General features: G+C 36.8%; 1 protein-coding gene across 7 annotated transcripts in view; it reads left to right on the plus strand.

Moving 5' to 3' along the window:
• The first annotated feature begins 4,254 nt into the window (after positions 1–4,254).
• The window catches only part of LOC131694044 (CUGBP Elav-like family member 4), a 467,189-nt gene continuing 452,281 nt past the window's right edge, over positions 4,255–19,162 (plus strand). For 3 of the 7 annotated variants that reach the window (XM_058982395.1, XM_058982392.1, XM_058982394.1), the window contains exons 1-2: positions 4,435–4,828; positions 5,278–6,035. Coding sequence is in view for 6 of the 7 variants with exons in the window: in XM_058982392.1 (XP_058838375.1) it covers positions 5,979–6,035 (57 nt within the window). In the remaining variant the exon portion in view is untranslated. Of the gene's footprint in view, positions 4,829–5,277; positions 6,036–19,162 lie in introns of all 7 variants that reach the window. The other 4 variants (XM_058982390.1, XM_058982393.1, XM_058982391.1 and 1 more) reach the window with 4 other exon arrangements.

Raw genomic sequence — 19,162 nt, forward strand, 5'->3', positions numbered from 1 at the left:
AGTCTTCAACAATAGTATGTAGTTTTAATGCCTCCACATTTGTCTGGAGCACGGTTTGTACGAAAAGTCACAGTGGAAAAAGTTATATAAAAAAACTAAGTTTGAGGGTGTTGCCATAGAAAACGCTTTACAAATCGATAACATTAAATCCTACAAGTTCAACTAGTTCAACAAAATTCTTTATTACGAGCATTTCTAAAACTTTGTCGAAGACACCAACTTTTTACCTCGTCAGCATAAAAAATTAATTTTTTTAATTTGATTGTAGTAAGCCATGCCTAATTTCAGTTTTTATCAGGTTGTGGGGAATATTCTTACGAACAATTCGTCCAAAGATACCTTGCGAATATATTCGATGGTTTGGCCTCTAGTGAATTAAGTTCACGTTTTTGGGGTTTCCGACCACTATGCAGCGGTGTCTTTTGATGACTCCTTCTCGATAACAAATATTTACCTAATTTGTTGAGCAGAGTCGTTTGGTTCACAAGACTAGGTCCATGCCTCTGAAAAAATCTTCAAAGTTTGCGGGTTTCTGTACGTTTCTTTTAAAATAAACGTTAAAAAAAAATCAAAAACCTCCAACCCCTCCCCCCCTTGAGAATTTTCTGCGCACGGGCCTGGCCGCGCTAGTGCATTGAGTACACGCTGCTCTGAAATCTAGCAAAATCGTCTTAGGGCACAGGCGGCTGCTCGTGCAGTGGGCCATAAGCGCGACTTCCGGAGGGTTAAACTTATCAAAAAATAAATGTAGTAACGCCGAGGATTTTTATTAATAAAGCCATTAAACTACTACAATTTTTATGTTTGGTGGTTAATTAAGACTATTTTCCTTAAACAGATCGATAGAAGTTATGCAATACATATCTTTCCCATGCACTTGTTTTTCTTTTTGAATGTCGGCAAGATGAAGGAAATTTACAACAAATTGCTTCAAAAATGCTCAATAAACTTCACAAAAAGCGATATTTGTTTCTGTTTTATAGTACGGCAAACATTTTCACAATGAAATTTTCTAGATAAGTCCAGATAGTCCCCTTCACTCGATACACGCTCACCAATAGGACGAAATGGGAAAATTATGCTTGTTTTAATATTTTTCTACGAAAATAAGTTATAAATTTTTGATGTTAGCGGAAAAATAGTCATCCAAATATTTAAAAAGATTTATACGGGTAGGTGAAATTTTAGAAAAAATATTTAGAAGAAATATTTAGAAAAAAACACGACCTGACCAGTACCCGAAATAAATATTTGTTAATGTACCCGACCCGACCCGTAACCGGTGATATCAAAACCGGAAGCCGCCCCGATGTCTACAGATTCGGATTGAATATCGGGTAAAAATACCTGTTCTCGTATTATTAAATCTGATAAACTGTATTAATTTAGACTTTCTTTGACTACCTTTTCCATACAATTGCACTATTGTAAATATTCTAGGAGAAATGTAGTGTTGAAAAGAAAACAATGTAGCTGCTTTCAGCACTGCGACAGAAGAACCCATCTAAATCAAAACAGGTTTCCTTGATCCCAACTATTTCTAGCAAAACAATGTTTTAGAACCCTATATGCGCTAAAAAGGTTGGACATGAAAGGGTTAAACGTGGTTTAAAGACCGCTAGTTACTGTAAAAATTTAGTCAAGTAAGAAGAATAAGAATAAATCTAGTACCATGTATTCAAGATTGATTTCAAGGGCGATATGATTTGGCCTACTAGTAAATAGGATATATTTTGTCTGCACCGCGTTGATATCTTCTCTTCTCCATTGAGCTAGCATAGCTCTTTAGCATTATCTATAAAACTGCTCTGCCACCATTCTTGAGAGCATATGCTTACCTGATCGCTTTACAAGAGCCATCATTATATTAAAAGATGTAATCATTCAAAAGCCAATTTGCTTCACGTTTCCATTTTCAAAGGTTTCTATCATTCGTCAGATTCCGACACGACGCGACGGCATTAGATAACTTTTCTTCAAAATGGAAAAAGTCTAATTACCTTTCCGTATATCGAATCATAGGCGACTTTTGCGCAGTTTACCCATCCCGCGACTTTTTGAGCAGTTTACACCAATCGCTCGAGCCACCGTTCATCACACCCAGCCCATCGTTGTTTACAAAACAACCCTCTTCACCGTTCATCCCGTGCGTCCGACTACCCGGTGGATTGCAGTGGAAAAACATCAGGAGCAGAAGCCATCCGAGCAGGCAGCCTTCACAAGCGAAAGTGCCTTTCGCACGGATGTGTCATTCAAAATAAATCAAAAGCGATTACATAACACTTTTCCTCGCAATCATTTTGAGATTCCCGCTCGTCCTCTCGCGTTCTAGGTATTTATCCGTGCCCAAGTGCCAGCAGGGTGGTTGAAAATCTTCCAGCGAATGTTTTTACCATCCGCAGTTGAACAAGAAAAATAAAATAAAATAAAATAAAAGCTCTAACAGCAGCAGCCAAACAAATACACAGTCAATCATTCACCCTACATGGTACCGAGGGAGTGGGATGTTAGGGCACATACAGGCAGGACTACTTCTACACAACTCTCAATCCAATACAGAAAGACTTGTAGAATAGTACTGTGATGACTTACAACGATGCTGATGCTGATGCTGCTGATGATGATGATCGCGACCAGAAGGGTTGATGGACTACACGTGAAGCAGGTCGTCAAGTCGAGGGTGAACTCACCACGTCTCCCTCTCAATTTAACTTTGCTAATTTATTTAATGACTACCGTGGCGTAATGAAGTCGTAGAGAGACAGCATCAGCAAAATCGCGGTTGAGCCAAGCAGAAAAATCACCCTCTGATCGGTGCAGGGTGGTGGCGTCGGCGGCGGGGGTGATGTTGGCGATGCAGGGTGGTGAATGTTTTCACTCCCATCCCACCGCCGTTTGTTATCGGACGCATTTCGTCACGCACCACTACACGCACTCACGCACACATCTTCATGCGTACTTACTTTCGACACACCAGTACACAGCCAAACACACAGTCAGCAGGAGCTTTCGAATAGAGAAGAATAGGTCACGCGAAATTGGAAAACATATAAAAATAGTCGCATTTTGTTTGACAGCTGCGAAAAAAGCTTTGTTTTTCGATGGATCAAGGAGTGTGGTTACTGCTGCTGATGTCGGAGGGAATATCCCGCTGGATGGTAGTAATTAAGGTTTAGTTTCTTTTGATTGAGTGTGGGTTCGAGAGGTTATTATTTTACGGCATAGATTGAATGATTGTTGGTTGAAAATCGATGCTAGTTGACGGTTGTAGCGAGAGGAAAATCATGTTACTTGGGTTAAGGGAACTGTGCGATTTGAGTTCATTGAGAAGAAGTTCGCTGCACACGGGGGGGGGGGGGGGGATAGAAAGAAGACAATTACACACTTACAGGGCGCCCTTACAACTGCATTCAGTGCGTTGCTACGTCGGTCAGGGGAGGGTAGCGGAGGAGAGAGCTGTGAGCGGCCGAAGGGTGATAAGGTGCTGCGCATGTGTGTTTGAGGGAAAACCCCGCCTCTGTGTGCAGCAGTAGCGACCCTGTCGGAAAGTGAGCGTGGAACGGTGGTCAGGATGATGAGGCTGCTATCTGTATAGGTCACCGTGTCGTGTGCGTCGTCGGGTGGTGTCGGTGTCCTATAGATGTGTCGGTCGTCGTGTTACTGCTGCGGTGTGCCGAACGGGAGCCGAACTATAGCACCTGTAGTTGTGGCTAGGTATGTGTGACGGAGGACAGCTTTTGTGGATGAAAATTATGTAATTCTTCGAGTAGAATCAACAGTCTGTTGTTCCGAATGTAGGCGCGAGAGGCAAAAGGACACGAACGCCGGTGGGTTCGTGGGGTTGTGGACTTGCGCAGACTGGGCTGCACGAGAAGGTTTTACTAGTGGGGGTGTCACTGTCGGGGTGGTAAGGTTTCAGGTTGTTTTCGTTTTTTTCGTTCGCTGAACCGGTACGCTTCAACAGAGTGTTATTTTGTTGGCGGCCCCATGGGTGTGTGAGTGCACGTGTCCGTAAGGGGAACTGCTCGAATATGTTGCAAACGACTGCTCGATATGGGTAACTCTTTCACAGTCAATGCCCATAGATAAGGGTCGTTCTTCTAACTCGACTGAACTCCCCCATTGCCTCGCGCAGCGATGCGACGTGGCTCAAGTGGTGACTGCCTGCCTGTTGTTGCTTTTTCCTATCGCCCAGCGGATGGTTCGGTGAGATACCTACCGTACACGCCTGTGTATGTGAGAGTGCATACTGCTGAAGAAACGTGTACACGGCATGCTTCGATGTGTACCGATAGGAGCATCGGCTTTTCCTAGCGGGTGGATGGGAAAAAAAGAACGAGGAAACAGGGAAGAAGCACCGATTTCCGAAGTCGTTCGGAAGCGCCCGTTTTTCCCGGTGTGTTACTACATACTGACAAAACAACCGACGTGCGGTCCGTGCTTTAGTCTACAATTGAGTTTTGTATAGTTAAGTCGTGATCATATACACTTGTTGTTTGTTGTTATATTTAATTATCTGTCTATAAGCTGTGTCTGTGTTTTTCGGAAACCGTCACAAGAAGTGGAAGATCGCGCGAATTTCCGGGGAATCTAGGTTGAAGCCTGATTCTTCTCGAGCGGGAGTCTTGAGCGTGAGAAAGAGCGTATTCTTTCGATTCGCGATCGGCCCACCAACAAGCAGCCAGCGCAGTTCAAGCTCGTGCAGCAACAAAACTTTAAGTGCGAGATTCGTATGCTCGACTAGAACAGTGTTTCTTTTCGAGTCGCGACATCCTGAAAGTTTCGGACAGAACCAGATCGCTTTGATCTATTCGGTGTTTTACGACAAGTAATGACGTTTGCGAGTTTAATAGTTATGACTCCTACAATATGGGACTGATTAAAGTATTTCTTCAGAAAGAAAGAAATTTAGTCTCTTGTGGATGATTGTTCTTTTTAAATCGAATTTTCTTTTACATTGGTAGACAAGAATAATTGTAATTATTGCAGAAATAAACTGCGCTTACTTTTCGCCCATTCTAATCACCTTAGGGTTCAGCGAGAATTATTTACTCACATTTTCAGAGCAAAAAAGTATATTTGTTACGATTTAAGTCCAGTTCGATTTGCCAAAATCGCCCAAATCAACTACCATATTGTAGGATGAAGACTCTTTTAGATTGACCAACCAAACGAAATCTAGTTATCCTTGCAAAACGGGACGGTTAAACTGACCACTTTTTTCTCATTTCTCTGCATTCCTCATCGAAACTACGCCCGAATTGAACACGCGAGCAGGTGATTTGATACAAAACGATTCGCCAATCTATCCAGTTGTGGTGAGCGGGTGGAAATAAAACAATCCATTAGAAAACGAGCAACGCGATTTAAGGAAACAATAAAATTTGTGGTGAAGTGAAAAAAAACTCGAAAATTTGTACATCCGTGAGTGAAGCCATTCCGAGGCTAGTGAGTTCTAGGAAAATCTATAAATCCATAGGAAAGCCGGGAAACGAAAGCGGCGAGAGCAAAAACTTGTTTCGTTGATAACCGTAAAAAGAAAAAGAAAATACGGGCAAAAGTAGCTCGGCGCAAGTTGAAAAGCGGAAATTTATCGCTCGTTAAAGTAGTGGGTGTTGAAAAAAAGGCGAAAAATCTGCTTTCAGGCAGGAAGAAGAAAATTTTCGTATAAATCATAAATACATACCAACCAAAGTGGAAGCCGGAAGCAAGAGAGAGAGCGGTAGAAGGAAAAAAGAGAAGTCGCATTCTCTAGTGAGTTTAATCAATTTAATAACATTCACCTCGAACCGCCCCTCTTGAAAACCGCCGCAAGAAGAAAAACACACCGTTAAGTGAAGAAAAACTCTCGTAGTTCGATTCGCTTCGACATCTGCGAAGACGACGCAAAACTAGAGAATAGAAAAGCATCCAGAAGAGAAGCCAAAGTTATTCCAATATTAATTTCGGTTCCTGCGAGTGAATTCAATACATTCCATATGGTTCACATGATAGAAATCGTTCGTCAAGGGAAAGTTGACTTTCCTCAAGTGATTGTAAGTTGAATTATTTTCTCTTATACTCTACCATTTCATCCATGATAAGGAAAACACATTCACGTTCCTCGTACTGCCTTCCTTCTACATCCAGCTGCTGTTTATTTATTTTCTCTTGCAATTTTCCCGGCACTCATCCAATACGACGACAACCTACTCACATAGAAAATATAGATAACATCCACAAAGCATAAGGCTGAGCTTTCTGCGCTCATGAACCCGATTTCAAATAAGGCGAATATTTTTCCTCAGGAATGTCTAGCCCCTTACCGTTCCTCGGCTAACCCTCTCTCTCTATCTCACGATTGTGGCGATGGTGAGCCGTATAAATTTCAATGATCGATCACTCGATGGCCCCCAAGACCCAGGCCATCTTGCTGCTCTAACGGTCTGCCAGATATCGACTAAGCAGCCTTAACCGCGCACAGCAGCCAGATGGAAGGCGGAGATGAAGAAACTCAAAAAAATAAATAAATATCAACCCCCTGCATCTTCCTCCGGTCGGAAACTGCTCGATGGTTTGGTGGCCACCGAACAACATTGACGATGACGAAGATGTTCTGTTCCGATATTCCCTTCCTTTCCGAGCCGGGCCCAGCCAAAGTGTGTTTGTACGTAGCTGGTCCGGGTATACACCGCAATCCAGCATATATACAAGCGCACACAGAGCCACCCCTATAAAGCATTTCAGTCATCCGTTTAAATTTTTATCGATTTTCTTATTATTTTCTATATTAACATCGGTTTCGGAGAGTTCAATGTAAACACATAGGTTAGAAGCTGTGAATCGAGTGAACGAACACGGGTTCGAATGTGTGGTGAAGGGTTTTGTCCTAATTTTAGTCACAATTTAACTGATCAAAAGTGTACGATTGGAGCAGGGAGATGAAAACGGATTTAATTGCTTTAAAGTAGATATAATGATGAAAGCTGAAGGAGAACCTTTTTGCCTAACTGTTCATAATAAAACACGTTTTGATAGCAATGTTCAATGGTGTGACAAAAATTAGTGCATGAAGATTTTTTTTAATTTATATATTATCGTCATTCGCCTCTGTAATCGGGTTAGAAAAATCTCTTGTAGAAAAATGTCTAATCCCATTTGCGGGGTTGGGATTCGAGGCCAGATGAGGCTGCGTACGAGGCAATCGAGTTACCAACTACGCTACGCCCGCCCCTAAGAAAATATTTTTCAATTTTAATATTCAGCATTTTGAATTTGTAAATCTATGGCCACGTGAATTTGTATGCAGTTTTTCAAGAACGTGTGTGAGTACAATTGAGAGATTTATTATTTATCAGTGAGTATTTGACACACTTTTTGGGAATATATGATCTGACACAGCGTTTTTTGTTAGAAAAGCATTGACAGTGAAGATCAGCCTATCTAATATATAATCTTGGAACAAAGCTGAATTCTGGACATCGTGCCTCAGAAGACTCATTATCACGAATGAGTTAATGCTAGTATGATACGTTTCCTTTCATTTGTTTTTTTTCTACGCTTATAAAACAATGTTCCAGCATTGCATCTTGCTTTTTGAACGCATCGATCGCTTCTTCTAGTTGACAAAATAGTTAATCTAATAATTTATTCTCGATGGACAAAAAGATGTAAATGAGATGCAAGTGGTGATCGGTACAACGAATCAACGTTTTGAGTACTTAAAAAAGTCACATATAGAATCAATTACTCGTAGTTGAAAATGATTCGTTTTTGGCGGGTGCTTTTAATAATTTTTCCGAAACAATCATCCAAACATGCCCAGCTTCCATGTACGGAGAACGTGCCATTTGAGCCAATATATTCTGATTCCTGATACATTCGACTCTTGCCAGAATATGCTGCAATAAGCAAAAATTATGATAAAAATTTATTTTGATTTATAGCGTAACGAATACTGCGATTATAACTTATTTTTCTCAAAATCAATACAACGTCATTAACTCCGGTTTGACTTACACTGACCAATAGGATGTGACAAAAATTAGATTCACGTTCCGAACTTTTTTTTGGGTCCTAGAATAACTGTTAAAATTCTTAGTTCATTAAGTGAAACTATATTTTTGCGTCCACCGTTTAAAGTTTACATGGGATTCCGCATAGAAAAATAAACGCTCCTCCTAAAAATAAATCGTTATGTGCTTTCTATAGGAAATTTAACAATGAAGCAAAGTTTCGAAGACCACGAAACGATCTAGTGGAAAAAGCTACTAAGCAGAAATCAATTGATACTCTTATGTTTAATAAAACATTTATTTTGCTGCTGTTGTCTGTCCAAATGAAATTTCGTTTTGGCTTGCTCATATTGTGTCTAAATCAATTATCGGAACTGTTTTGTCACTTCATAAGAGTTTTGAGGGATAATTTGAAGCTTCTTTGTTAAAAATGAAAGTTAAAATTTTTATATATGATTCGACCGTTAGCAGCAGTGATGCTATAAAAGCTGAAATTTTCATAAACCTTCAGAGCATCAGTTGGTTTTTGTTTAATAACTTTTTTTAAGTATCTGATCGTTTCGCGGTCTTTAAGACTTATTTTTAGGATGCAATGGGCGCCGCTCGGAGTAAAATTTTATTTTATTTTTCATAAAACCTTGTCCCACCCTACCGACAAACTTATATCAAATATTATTTTACTAAGTTGTTGAAATATTATAGGATGTTGAGCTGATCGGTGAATTATACTAAATAACAATGATTTGCTCCAATTTAAATCATTTAATGACTAAGTTTGAAAAATAACGTTTTTTAAAAAAATCGGTTGTCAAATTTCACTTTTATATTACTTTATTCAACAGCTATTCTTGATCAATTTGATATTATTAATCCATACGATTAATTTACGAAAAGGATTTTAAAATGCTTGTAGATAAAAAAAAAATTCTTACCATTCGTACCTAATATTTTCCATTGTTCTAAAAGCGGCTTGCGTTTTTCGTTTAAAACTTTACTTGGTTATTTGGTTAGGTCTGTTTTTAGGCTGAGTGGGCCCTATATTCCACACAAATATCTTGTTGGCATGACTTCTGGAACTATTGCTATTGACATAATTGCATGTATAATATTTGATTTCACATACAAAAGGGGGGGGGGGGGTCTGTTTCATGATTTTTATCCAAATCGATATCAAATGTACAAAAAATTGTTGGCAACCGTTGTACTATGATCCCAAACCCGTATTTAGGAAGACACTGCTTGGGCCCAAATCGATAGTTTTTGATACATAGCGTCTTCGGCAAATAGATTAGTAAAATTAGAGTGGTCTTTGTGGTTAGGGTGTTCAAAGTCTTGAAACTATACATATCGAAAATAAGGAACGAAATAGCTTAAAAATATGTGAAACAATCGAATTGAAGCAGTTTTGCTGAACAAAATATATAGCTATCTCTAATAGTTCATGCATAACATTATGCATTACATTTTTGATATTTTGCCTTATCTTGGGTCGCTCTGGGAAAATCGATTTCCTCATATTTTCTTTTCAAGTGTTGATTTTTTTGTAAATGCTTTGTTCAGGAGATATTTAGAAATTTCATTAACGCACATTATTGCTGAAACAACGAAGTTTCTATTTCTTTTGCTTACGGACAATTTCAAATTTAAAAATGTTTGTCTTCAAAGATATCTTCAAAGATTGCCAATGGATTTTCAATCTGTCAATGCATTTAAAAAGTAGGAACTTTGTTAGTTTTTAGTGCAAAAACTACGTTAGAGTTATTTCTTTAACCCTTGTGAAGGCAAGCTAAAATCCTAACATTAAAGGGCAAGCCGGGCCTCTAAGGCCCGTCTAAATTCAAGCTCCTTTTTTACCGTTCTCATATAGAAAGGTTATGCAATCGGTCGAAATTTCGACTTTTTAACCGAGACCCGCAGGGCCAAATCTCTTATACCATTCGACTCAGTTCATCGAAATCGTAAAATGTCTGTATGTGTTTGTATGTATGTATGTATGTATGGATGTATGCATGTGGCAAACAATCTCACCGATTTTTCGCTGAGGTAGCTGGGCCGATTTGTACAAATTTAGTCTCAAATGAAAGGTGCAGCCTTCCCATCGGTCGCTATTGTTTTTTTTTATTGATCCGACTTTTGGTTCTGGAGTTAGGTGTTGAAGAGTACAATCACACAGCAAATTTCCATAGAAACTGATACCACCATGATGTCCAAATGATGCAATATATATTAAAATATGTGCAACATTACTTGGCTTTGCATGTCTAGATCATTAATGACCCACCGAGGGTACTTCGACCACATTGGCCAGCTATGGCGGTTCTTGATGCCCCGGGGGAACTTACCAAGTTCCTAAGATAATGTCATACCTATCTCTCAGCGAATTCTTTTCCGATTTTTACAAACTTGGTTTCAAATGAAAGGTACAGCATTCCCATTGGCTGCTGTTGAATTTCTAATTGATCCGACTTCCGGTTCCGGAATTACAGGATGATGAGTACGAACACGCAGTAAATCCCGATTTCAGCGTATAAGGCGATGAATGTAAAAAGCTCAATTTTTTTTTCCAAAAGGGTAGTACTCGGAAGATCACGTCGACTGTCGATTGGTTCTAAGCTCCATTTCGTTTGAACACGAACAATAAATGTTTCTGGGTTGCTATCAATTTCTTCTGATGCATAACCGGAGTACATATTCATATTTTTCTACATCAAATTCATCATCGGAAGCAATATCATTCACATCTTCTTCCTCGCTTTGCAAATCAGTTTCGGAATCGTCTGCTGTTGAATTTGCTCAAATTTCTTCCATTACTTCAGATTCTTTGAGACGATTGAAAACATGGGCATATCGTCTTATAGCCATTTCAATTTTTTGTTGTTTTTAGATCCTACAATTTGAATTATTACGAAAACTATAACAGAAAGAATAGACAACAAATAGACAATAACGACAGAGTTAGGTTATGTTGTATCCAAATAATTGTCAAGTAGACCACAGTGAGTGAAATAAAAGTATTTACCCAAAAAAATATGACACACGTCATTATCGTATGCTATTTCTACATTTCTTATAAAAGAAATGTATAGAATTCGCTCAAACTTTCAAGATTTTTTTCTTAAAAGAAAAGGTAAAAAGATAAAATCAATCAAAACATGAAAAAATTCCTGCTAATATGACGATGAACTCATCCAAATGTTTTTTTCAGATAAATATTAATGTATAAAACCCGTGGTATTCCTAGTAGTAGTAGTAGCCTAGTATTGCATGCACACCGGGCCTGCCAGACCCGGCTTGCCTTTTTGTGCATGTAAAAAATTCAAACATAGCTGCGCAAAACTCCATAGATGAAAATTTCACAATTCTTTATTTTTGTTATAGATTTCAAAGCTACTTATCAAAATTTCCATGCCCAAGCTTATACTGCATACACATTTTTTTGTAACTAAAAAATTGTAACGTGCCGGGCCTCTTAGACCCGGTTGCCTTTTTGAGGGAAAAATTCATATTTTTTTTTTATAAAAAACGTATTTTCAACCAAAATCGTTCATAACGAAATGACGAGAAAAACTTTATTACTTCAGCAAAAATATACGCCATACTGGATGTATACATTTTCTACATTGAAAAACTCAGCCGATTTTCACAAGTAAACAAGTTTTTTTTCAGGAAATTTCAGGCCCTTTATTATATTTTAGAATACAACGTCGATTAAATGACCACCCCCATTTGATACACAAAAAGCAGCTCTTTTGCAAGCATTTTGCATGACATTGGACAGCATTTCGTGCTTAATCGCTGCAATTGCAGCTCGTATATTAACTTTGAGCTAGAATAAACTTTACTTCACAGAAAAAAGTCTGGTTCCGCAAAATCTGGACAACGAGGAGGCCATTCCAAATCACCATTTTTTGAGACAACGCGTCCAGGGAATTTGCCTTGCAAGAACTTGATTGTAGCGGCTGCGGTGTGGCAAGGTACACTTCTTTTTACCGCTACAACAACTTCATTGGAACGTTGTGAGCGCTGTCGAATAGGAATCTGGGGAGTTGCTACAGACCTCAATGAAATTCTTCACGCACAGTTTTCACTATTGAACGATCGTTTTCAATGTAAATCGCTACGATTTTGGCGCGTTCTTTTGGTGTAAATTGACTCATTGCTAAAATGGCACTAAATGACGTTTCAGATTCTGTTTATCTGTCAAAATCGGCGGGAAAATGGCGGAATTGTTCAATGTTGAAATAGGATTCATCCAGATAACGCACCCTGTATTTACTTTATATTAGCTTTATATTTCTTTGTTTCATAAATTGATTTTTGGTAAATACTTTGTTCGTAACCCTTTAGAACTCAATAAGATGCATATTTTGCTGAAAAAGCAAAGCTGCTATCTTTTTGAAAAGTTAGGAACGGTTTTGGTTGAAAAAATACGTCTTTTGAGAATTATTTTTTTAAATGAAGCTCCCACAGTTTTAACACAAAAAACTAACAAAGTTCGAATGGATTTTCTACCTCTTTCGAATGAAATTGACAGATAGAAAATCCATTTGCAAACTTTGAAGATACAAAGCTTTAAAGAAACCATTTTTGATTTGAAAATCGCTCGTAACTGTTCAAACAAAAGAAATAGAAACTCGGTTGCTTCGGAAAAAATGTGCGTTTACAGAGCCTTCAAAAAAATTAACACTTACATAGATAATATAAGAAACCCGATTTTTGAAGAGCCACCCTACCTTAAATATTGCAAAAATCATAGAACCATGAATTGAACCATTAGAGATAGCCGTATAGTTTGTTCAGCAAAGTTGCTTCTATTCGATTGTTTTATAACTTTGTAGAACATTATGTAGCTTAATTTTATATATGCTAAAAGTTGATATTTTGACCACACTAACCACAAGCATCATCCTAATTGAACTAATATAAAAAAATGGCTGAAAACTACTTGAAAAATTTACCAAAGATACCATACATCTAAAATTAACGGATTGGTGTCCTAAATACGGCTTTAGGACCATAGCACGTTGTTTGTTTATTTAGGTAGTATTTGGTCTATAATTTAATATTCACTTTGTCTCCAGTTTTGTTTTATTTAAGAAAAGTGGGCCTGGTATGCCATTCGTGTATAAACCGCCCTACACAGAAATTTTCAAAATTTAAAGACGTTGCTGAATAAACCGAATAAATCAAGAAAAATAAGTTGATATGTAAACTCAGTCAACAAAAAAATCGAGGATGGAAAAAAATACTTAAGAAACAACACCCTGTATTTTTAATTATTTGTATGCACAATTTTGAAACATTCTTATAGAAAAAAACTCCCCTCTTACCTCATCCGTTTAAGAGCCGGTGCTGGTATTTTCAAGCGCTTATTTTGTCCAATTGACATAGTTTTTACATGATCATTTTAGTGGCTAAAAATTTATGCAATATACTGATACCACGCCTCTGTCGAGCAGTTCAGAGAGTGAGGCTCTCTTATGAGGCATTCGTCATATGTTCGAGCCCCAGTGAGGAAGAAACCTCGATGACAAATCCGGAGAACTGGCAACTCTTATAATGACGCACCTTTCTATTGTCAGAGACGATTCTCGCTGATAAGATTTTTTTTCTTCATGCGTATTCTGGAATGTTTGCATTTTAGGAATACATATTTAAAACCGTTTAAAGAAGTTCGAACGATTCACAAGGTGAACAGTCGAATCCAATGTTGAGAACCTAGTTGAAAATTTGAAAGAATTGCATTTTTGTGTTTTCTGAAAGTAGACTATTTCAAAAGTATTCTCTGAAAATTTCAGTCACTATTATTTAAGGAAACAGTTTTTATCTGAAAGCAAATCGTACAAACTTCACACGTGTTGTTCTCGAAGAATTCGGTAACATGAATATCTCAGGAACCGTTCCAGTCCCCCAATTCACTTTTTGTTTGAAAACTTTTAGTATTTTCATTGAATTTTCATAAAATAATGCCACAATTAACCTTCTTTCGGTGTTGGGGTCAATATGACCCAAAATGAACTTTCAAAATGCGATAACTTTTTAAGTTTTGCACCTAAAAGTTTGGAATTTCTTGACTTTTCCTCTTTCATGAAGAGGAACGGTTTTCAACAAAGTTCAAAATTTTTGGACATTCCTGAAGGGCAGTACAAAAAAAGTTTCGAATAAGGTGTTAGCGGGTCATATTGACCCCGATTTCGAACTCAGTTTTAAGACACATTTTTAGTCAAATCTATATGGACTTATACCCAAATTTCTCGTTAGAGTTTCAATTTTCTGTTTCTGATTAATATTACCGTTTTTGGTCAAGTTGGCCAACGGGAATCGGTGCCGAATTTTTGGCATGCATAGATGTATGCAGAACCGTCATCAGCGTTCTAAGACTAGATTCATGAATTGACTCATTATACGGATGTTTCAGATCTTTCGGATGATTTTCACGTAGAATTCAGGGTCAATAGTTGAGTCACAGTGTTAATATCATTTTAGATGGGATTAGCTTTGAAGTATAGTATTCAAATATATCAAACTTTTGGGATCAGTTTCATTGATTGATCACAATGCGGCTTTTTCAACATTATGAAATATACAATTATACCGCAGTAATACGCATCGGAATCGAGATCCGGAACATTCAAGATCGGTCGTATCATGTACAAATTTGATATCTACATTCTTAGTTTTGGTTTGTTAGTGTTTATAATTAGTATTCTGTCAATAAATCTGTGATTAATGATGACGGTTCTACATACATCTATGCATGCCAAACATGACCCCATTCGGCACCGATTCCCGATGACCAACCTAGTCAAAAACGATAATATTAACCAGAAACTGAAAATTGAAACTCTAACAAACAATTTGGGTACAAGCTCATATAGATTTTACAGAAACTCGGGGTCAATATGACTCGCTAACACCTAATTCGTTACGAAAAGTTAACACCCAAAGAAGGTTGAACAATATTCTCTCAAAATTTCATTGGAATATACTGAAAATTGCTCGAAACCTGTTTTTTGGTGTACATCTTAACTCAAAATCTACTAGAACAATCGTTTTTAAATTTTGCACAGTTCTTGTTAACAATAATTCTCAGACAATGACGGAATTTAAACTGCATAACACAGTCACTATTTTAGCATGCAGTGGAGTTTCTCGGATCTGTTGTGTATGCTTTTCACATTAAATGGACAGTTTTATTTATTTAAAACCCCATTTAACTGTACATGAGCCACTTCTGAAAAGATGATGCTTTAGCGGTAACCTGCGAAAAATTTTCTTGGTCCATGGTCAATTTTGATTCAAGATTGCAAAATTTGTAAACTTTATTCATGCGTAAATTTTTTCATGATAAAATTGCACAAAACACTGAAGTAATTAAAAACAATTAAAATCATACGTTAACTCAGTTGTCAGTAAATCCCACTTGAAAAAAAACTCAAAAGCACCCTTTATTAGAATCTTCTAAATAATACTACTGAACGAGTTCTACAACACTTTCACACGACTCTGCGTTTCAACGTAATCTGTTCTAAGCTCGTCTTAGCATATACAAAAAAACTATTTTGACGAAAGCACTAACTTGAACTACTTTTTTTCTAAAATGTCCTCTAATGCTCCTGAAAAATATTAGAATATATTTTAGTAGGAAATTTCCTCAACTTTCCAAATAGGGGTATAAAGAATTGTACTACATTTTCCATTTTCTTTCAAGTGCTTAACGGTCTTCTGCGGAAAAAGTTTGATAATCAATTAACGTATAATTTAAAAGATATGGGAACATGAGATTCAAAAACATATTGTAGCCGTCTTGAATAGCATTAGTTACGTATTCACAATTTTTATAATAACCCTCAAAATGCAATCTAAAATCGCGGCTTCAAGAATCACAGCTCCTAACACCGTTTAAAGCAAATGCCTTTCATTTCGTTTCATCAGGGGAATAATTGAAAACCCATAAAGGCTCGATAATTTCTATTTCATTAAAAATTGTAACCCACCGCACAGAGTAGTCCCGCGATGAATGATGCAGTAATGAATGGAAACCAGTGTAATAGGATGTGCCAAGTAGTTGTATTATGAAATTATATTGTAATTATGTTTGTATGCATCTTAAACTGCTGTTGAAACTTTTTGTAACAGTATCCGATTTAGAAATATTCCCTGAGGGTAGACTAATAGAGTAAATGTATTATCAGTCGTTTTTAAAATTGTATAAATAAATGGTTGGAAACTGAATAATACATCGTTTTGCAAAATGCCTATTAAGTACGGTATGGCAAAAAGTGGCAGCAATTTCCCTCTCGATTCTCTTAATGGGCCATGGCCTCATTCCTAAATGATATTGAAATTTGAGGTGAGAATTGGTGAGAACAAATAAATATCACTTTTTAATACCAACATATTTGGAAAATACTGTATAATGCATTCAGCTCGATTATAACTGCCATATTCGTTGAAATGTGTGGTTGATTGCGATATTCGAATATCCATACAAATGGATTTAGCAGTTACTTCACGAGTAGACGATAGATAATATATAATATATATGAAGGAAAACATCTGGACTGTTTTGTAATAGTTATCCAGGAAGCCAGTTATCTTGAACGAGTTTTGAGTTTTTGCGTTTGACCAGCTTTATGTGCCAAACACTCCTTTGTGCACCGACCTCTGTGACCACTTGTGTTTTTGTGAGTATTTAATTTAATTCGTTTTGACATTTAACGAAATCAAGTTGAAAAACATTTGAAATTTTTAAAAAACTACATTTCTAAAGTGATAGGCGCCTTATATAGTATCGAATTTTATCAGCTTTCTAACGACACTAAAAGAATGAAAATACAAAGTATAGTTTGCAAGCTAAAGACATTTTAAGATAATCGAGTTTATTGCTACATAAGTATACGAACTTTACTTCTCAAATTTTCCGGAAAAGAAATTTTTGTTCGTAAATTCTCTATGATTATTTAAATTTCATTCTCTACTGTCGCACAGTGAACACCTTCCATACAAAAGTCGAACAAAACCTCAAAAGTGACCAGAATTTGATGAAAAATTCAGGTTGATATTTTATGTTATTTTTTCATTTAATTTTTTTTACCTCAAAATTTTGGTACTTTGGGTGGTTCGAAAATTTGCAAATGTTGAATTTTCAAACCACCCAAAGTACCAAAATTTTGAGGTAAAAAAATTAAAAAAAATAACATCAAATATGAATTCAGCGCCACAAAATTACCCCAACCTGAATTTTCATCAAATTATTTGAAAATTCATTTTAAAAAAAATTGGTATGGTGAATTTTTAGCAGAATCCACATGTTTTCAATTGTTGATAATGCTGTGAGATATTCATAAATAATATTATGAACCCTGGGTAATCAAACACTACCATACGTCTCCTTCAGACATATCATGAAAAATCACCTTTTTCATACCTCGGGGCAGAAAGGGGTAAAACAAGACATTCATTTTCGAATTGTACACTAATTTTCAAGTGTCATTAACTACAAGCGATCTTTCCGAACTGTTTGAAAAAAAGTACAGTTACTTTGAACATTATAATTTAAATTTAATGCGCAATTTATTTTTTGTTCTTCTTGACTGAGCGAGAAGAAAGACTTGCATCGACTAAATCGAATCGCAAGTATAAGGCCAGCGAATAACCTTTAAAATGACACCAGTTTGAACCTAATCGGAATCTGAACTAAAAAGTTACATTCATTTAAATAACATAGGTTTGAATACAGTACACACAATTTTCTCTGAGATGGCTGAACCGATTTTCACAAACTTAGTTTCATCTGAAAGGTGTAATGCTCCTATAAGAAGCTATTGAATTTTTAGTTGATCCGGGTTCCAATTCCGGAGTTACGGATTGAAGAGTGCGGTCACACAGCAAATTTCCTTATAAACTGGTACCACCATGATGTCCAAATTATATAAATTATTTGCGGGTCTAGATCATTAATGATCGATCAAAGTATCTTTGACCACATCGGTCACCTATAAAGGACCATGGGAACTCGCCAAGTTCTTACGCTAATATCACGATTTTTACAAACTTGATTTCAAACTATACTATAAACTATGAAGTAATCCCATTGACTGCTGATGAATTTCAGTCAGTTCTGACGCTTGGTTTCGGAGTTACAGGTTAATTAGTAAAGTCACACTGGATTTTCCCATATAATTAACGATTCCGGAGGTCCCAGGATTCCGGGCATATTCCACAATTAAAGTCACATCGATTCTTCGGTGATGCCTGAACCGATTTTCTCAAATGAAAGGCAGTTGAGTATTGCATCGTACTGTCGGAACCGACTTCTTTCTTTAAAATAAACCGAAGCTGTTAAAATATTCGTCTTTAGTTCCTTGATGTAGTCTCATAACAATTTATGATTATTCAATATAAATTTCCCTTAAAGGGCTATTCCAGCTTTAAATTTGAAAAAGGCAGATTTTGTTTTCATATTTGCATCTTTAAGATAAGAAAAATATGCTCAAGAAAGGTTTTACTCGAATTCAGCCTTGTTCGTCTGCTAGAGCTCATAAAACATATTTTCATATCAGGCTGGCAAAATTTGGGGTTGATTAAATCGGGTATTCACTTTTTTTTTTTTTATTCAAATCGTTTATTTGATAAGGCACGTTGCGTTAGCTTAAAGGTGCCAATTTTGTTTTGTTTTACATTTTAAATTGCTTAAAACTAGGGGATTACATATTGATTTTTTTTAAAATGAAACTAATGCGATTTTATAGCTATCTTATATATCTACACAAGGGGATAATATTATTTTCGTAAGATTAGGGGGGTAATTTAGTTTTTGTGGCAATATGGTTTGACATTTTTATCAGTGAGATAATTGGAGCAAATAATGTTTAACTAAGGGGGACAATTTTTTACGACTAACTTAAAACTAGGAATAACTAGAGGACATGATTGAATTTTGTAAAGATTCGTAATTATAGTTATTTTTTGTGGGTAGTAGAGTTGGGCATTTTCAACGAGATTATATAATATAATAGTTAAAACTAGAAGAGACAAGAAGAGCTAAATGCTTCGTGATGATATTGGGGGGGGGGGGGTAGGGGTGTTACTTCTGGGTATAAGAGTCAGGGGAGGGAGGGTAGACAAAGATGGCAGGGAGAGAAAATTATTTCAGTTTCAGGCAT

Source organism: Topomyia yanbarensis, chromosome 3, assembly GCF_030247195.1.
Source record: "Topomyia yanbarensis strain Yona2022 chromosome 3, ASM3024719v1, whole genome shotgun sequence".
Taxonomy (NCBI): Eukaryota; Metazoa; Arthropoda; class Insecta; order Diptera; family Culicidae; genus Topomyia; species Topomyia yanbarensis.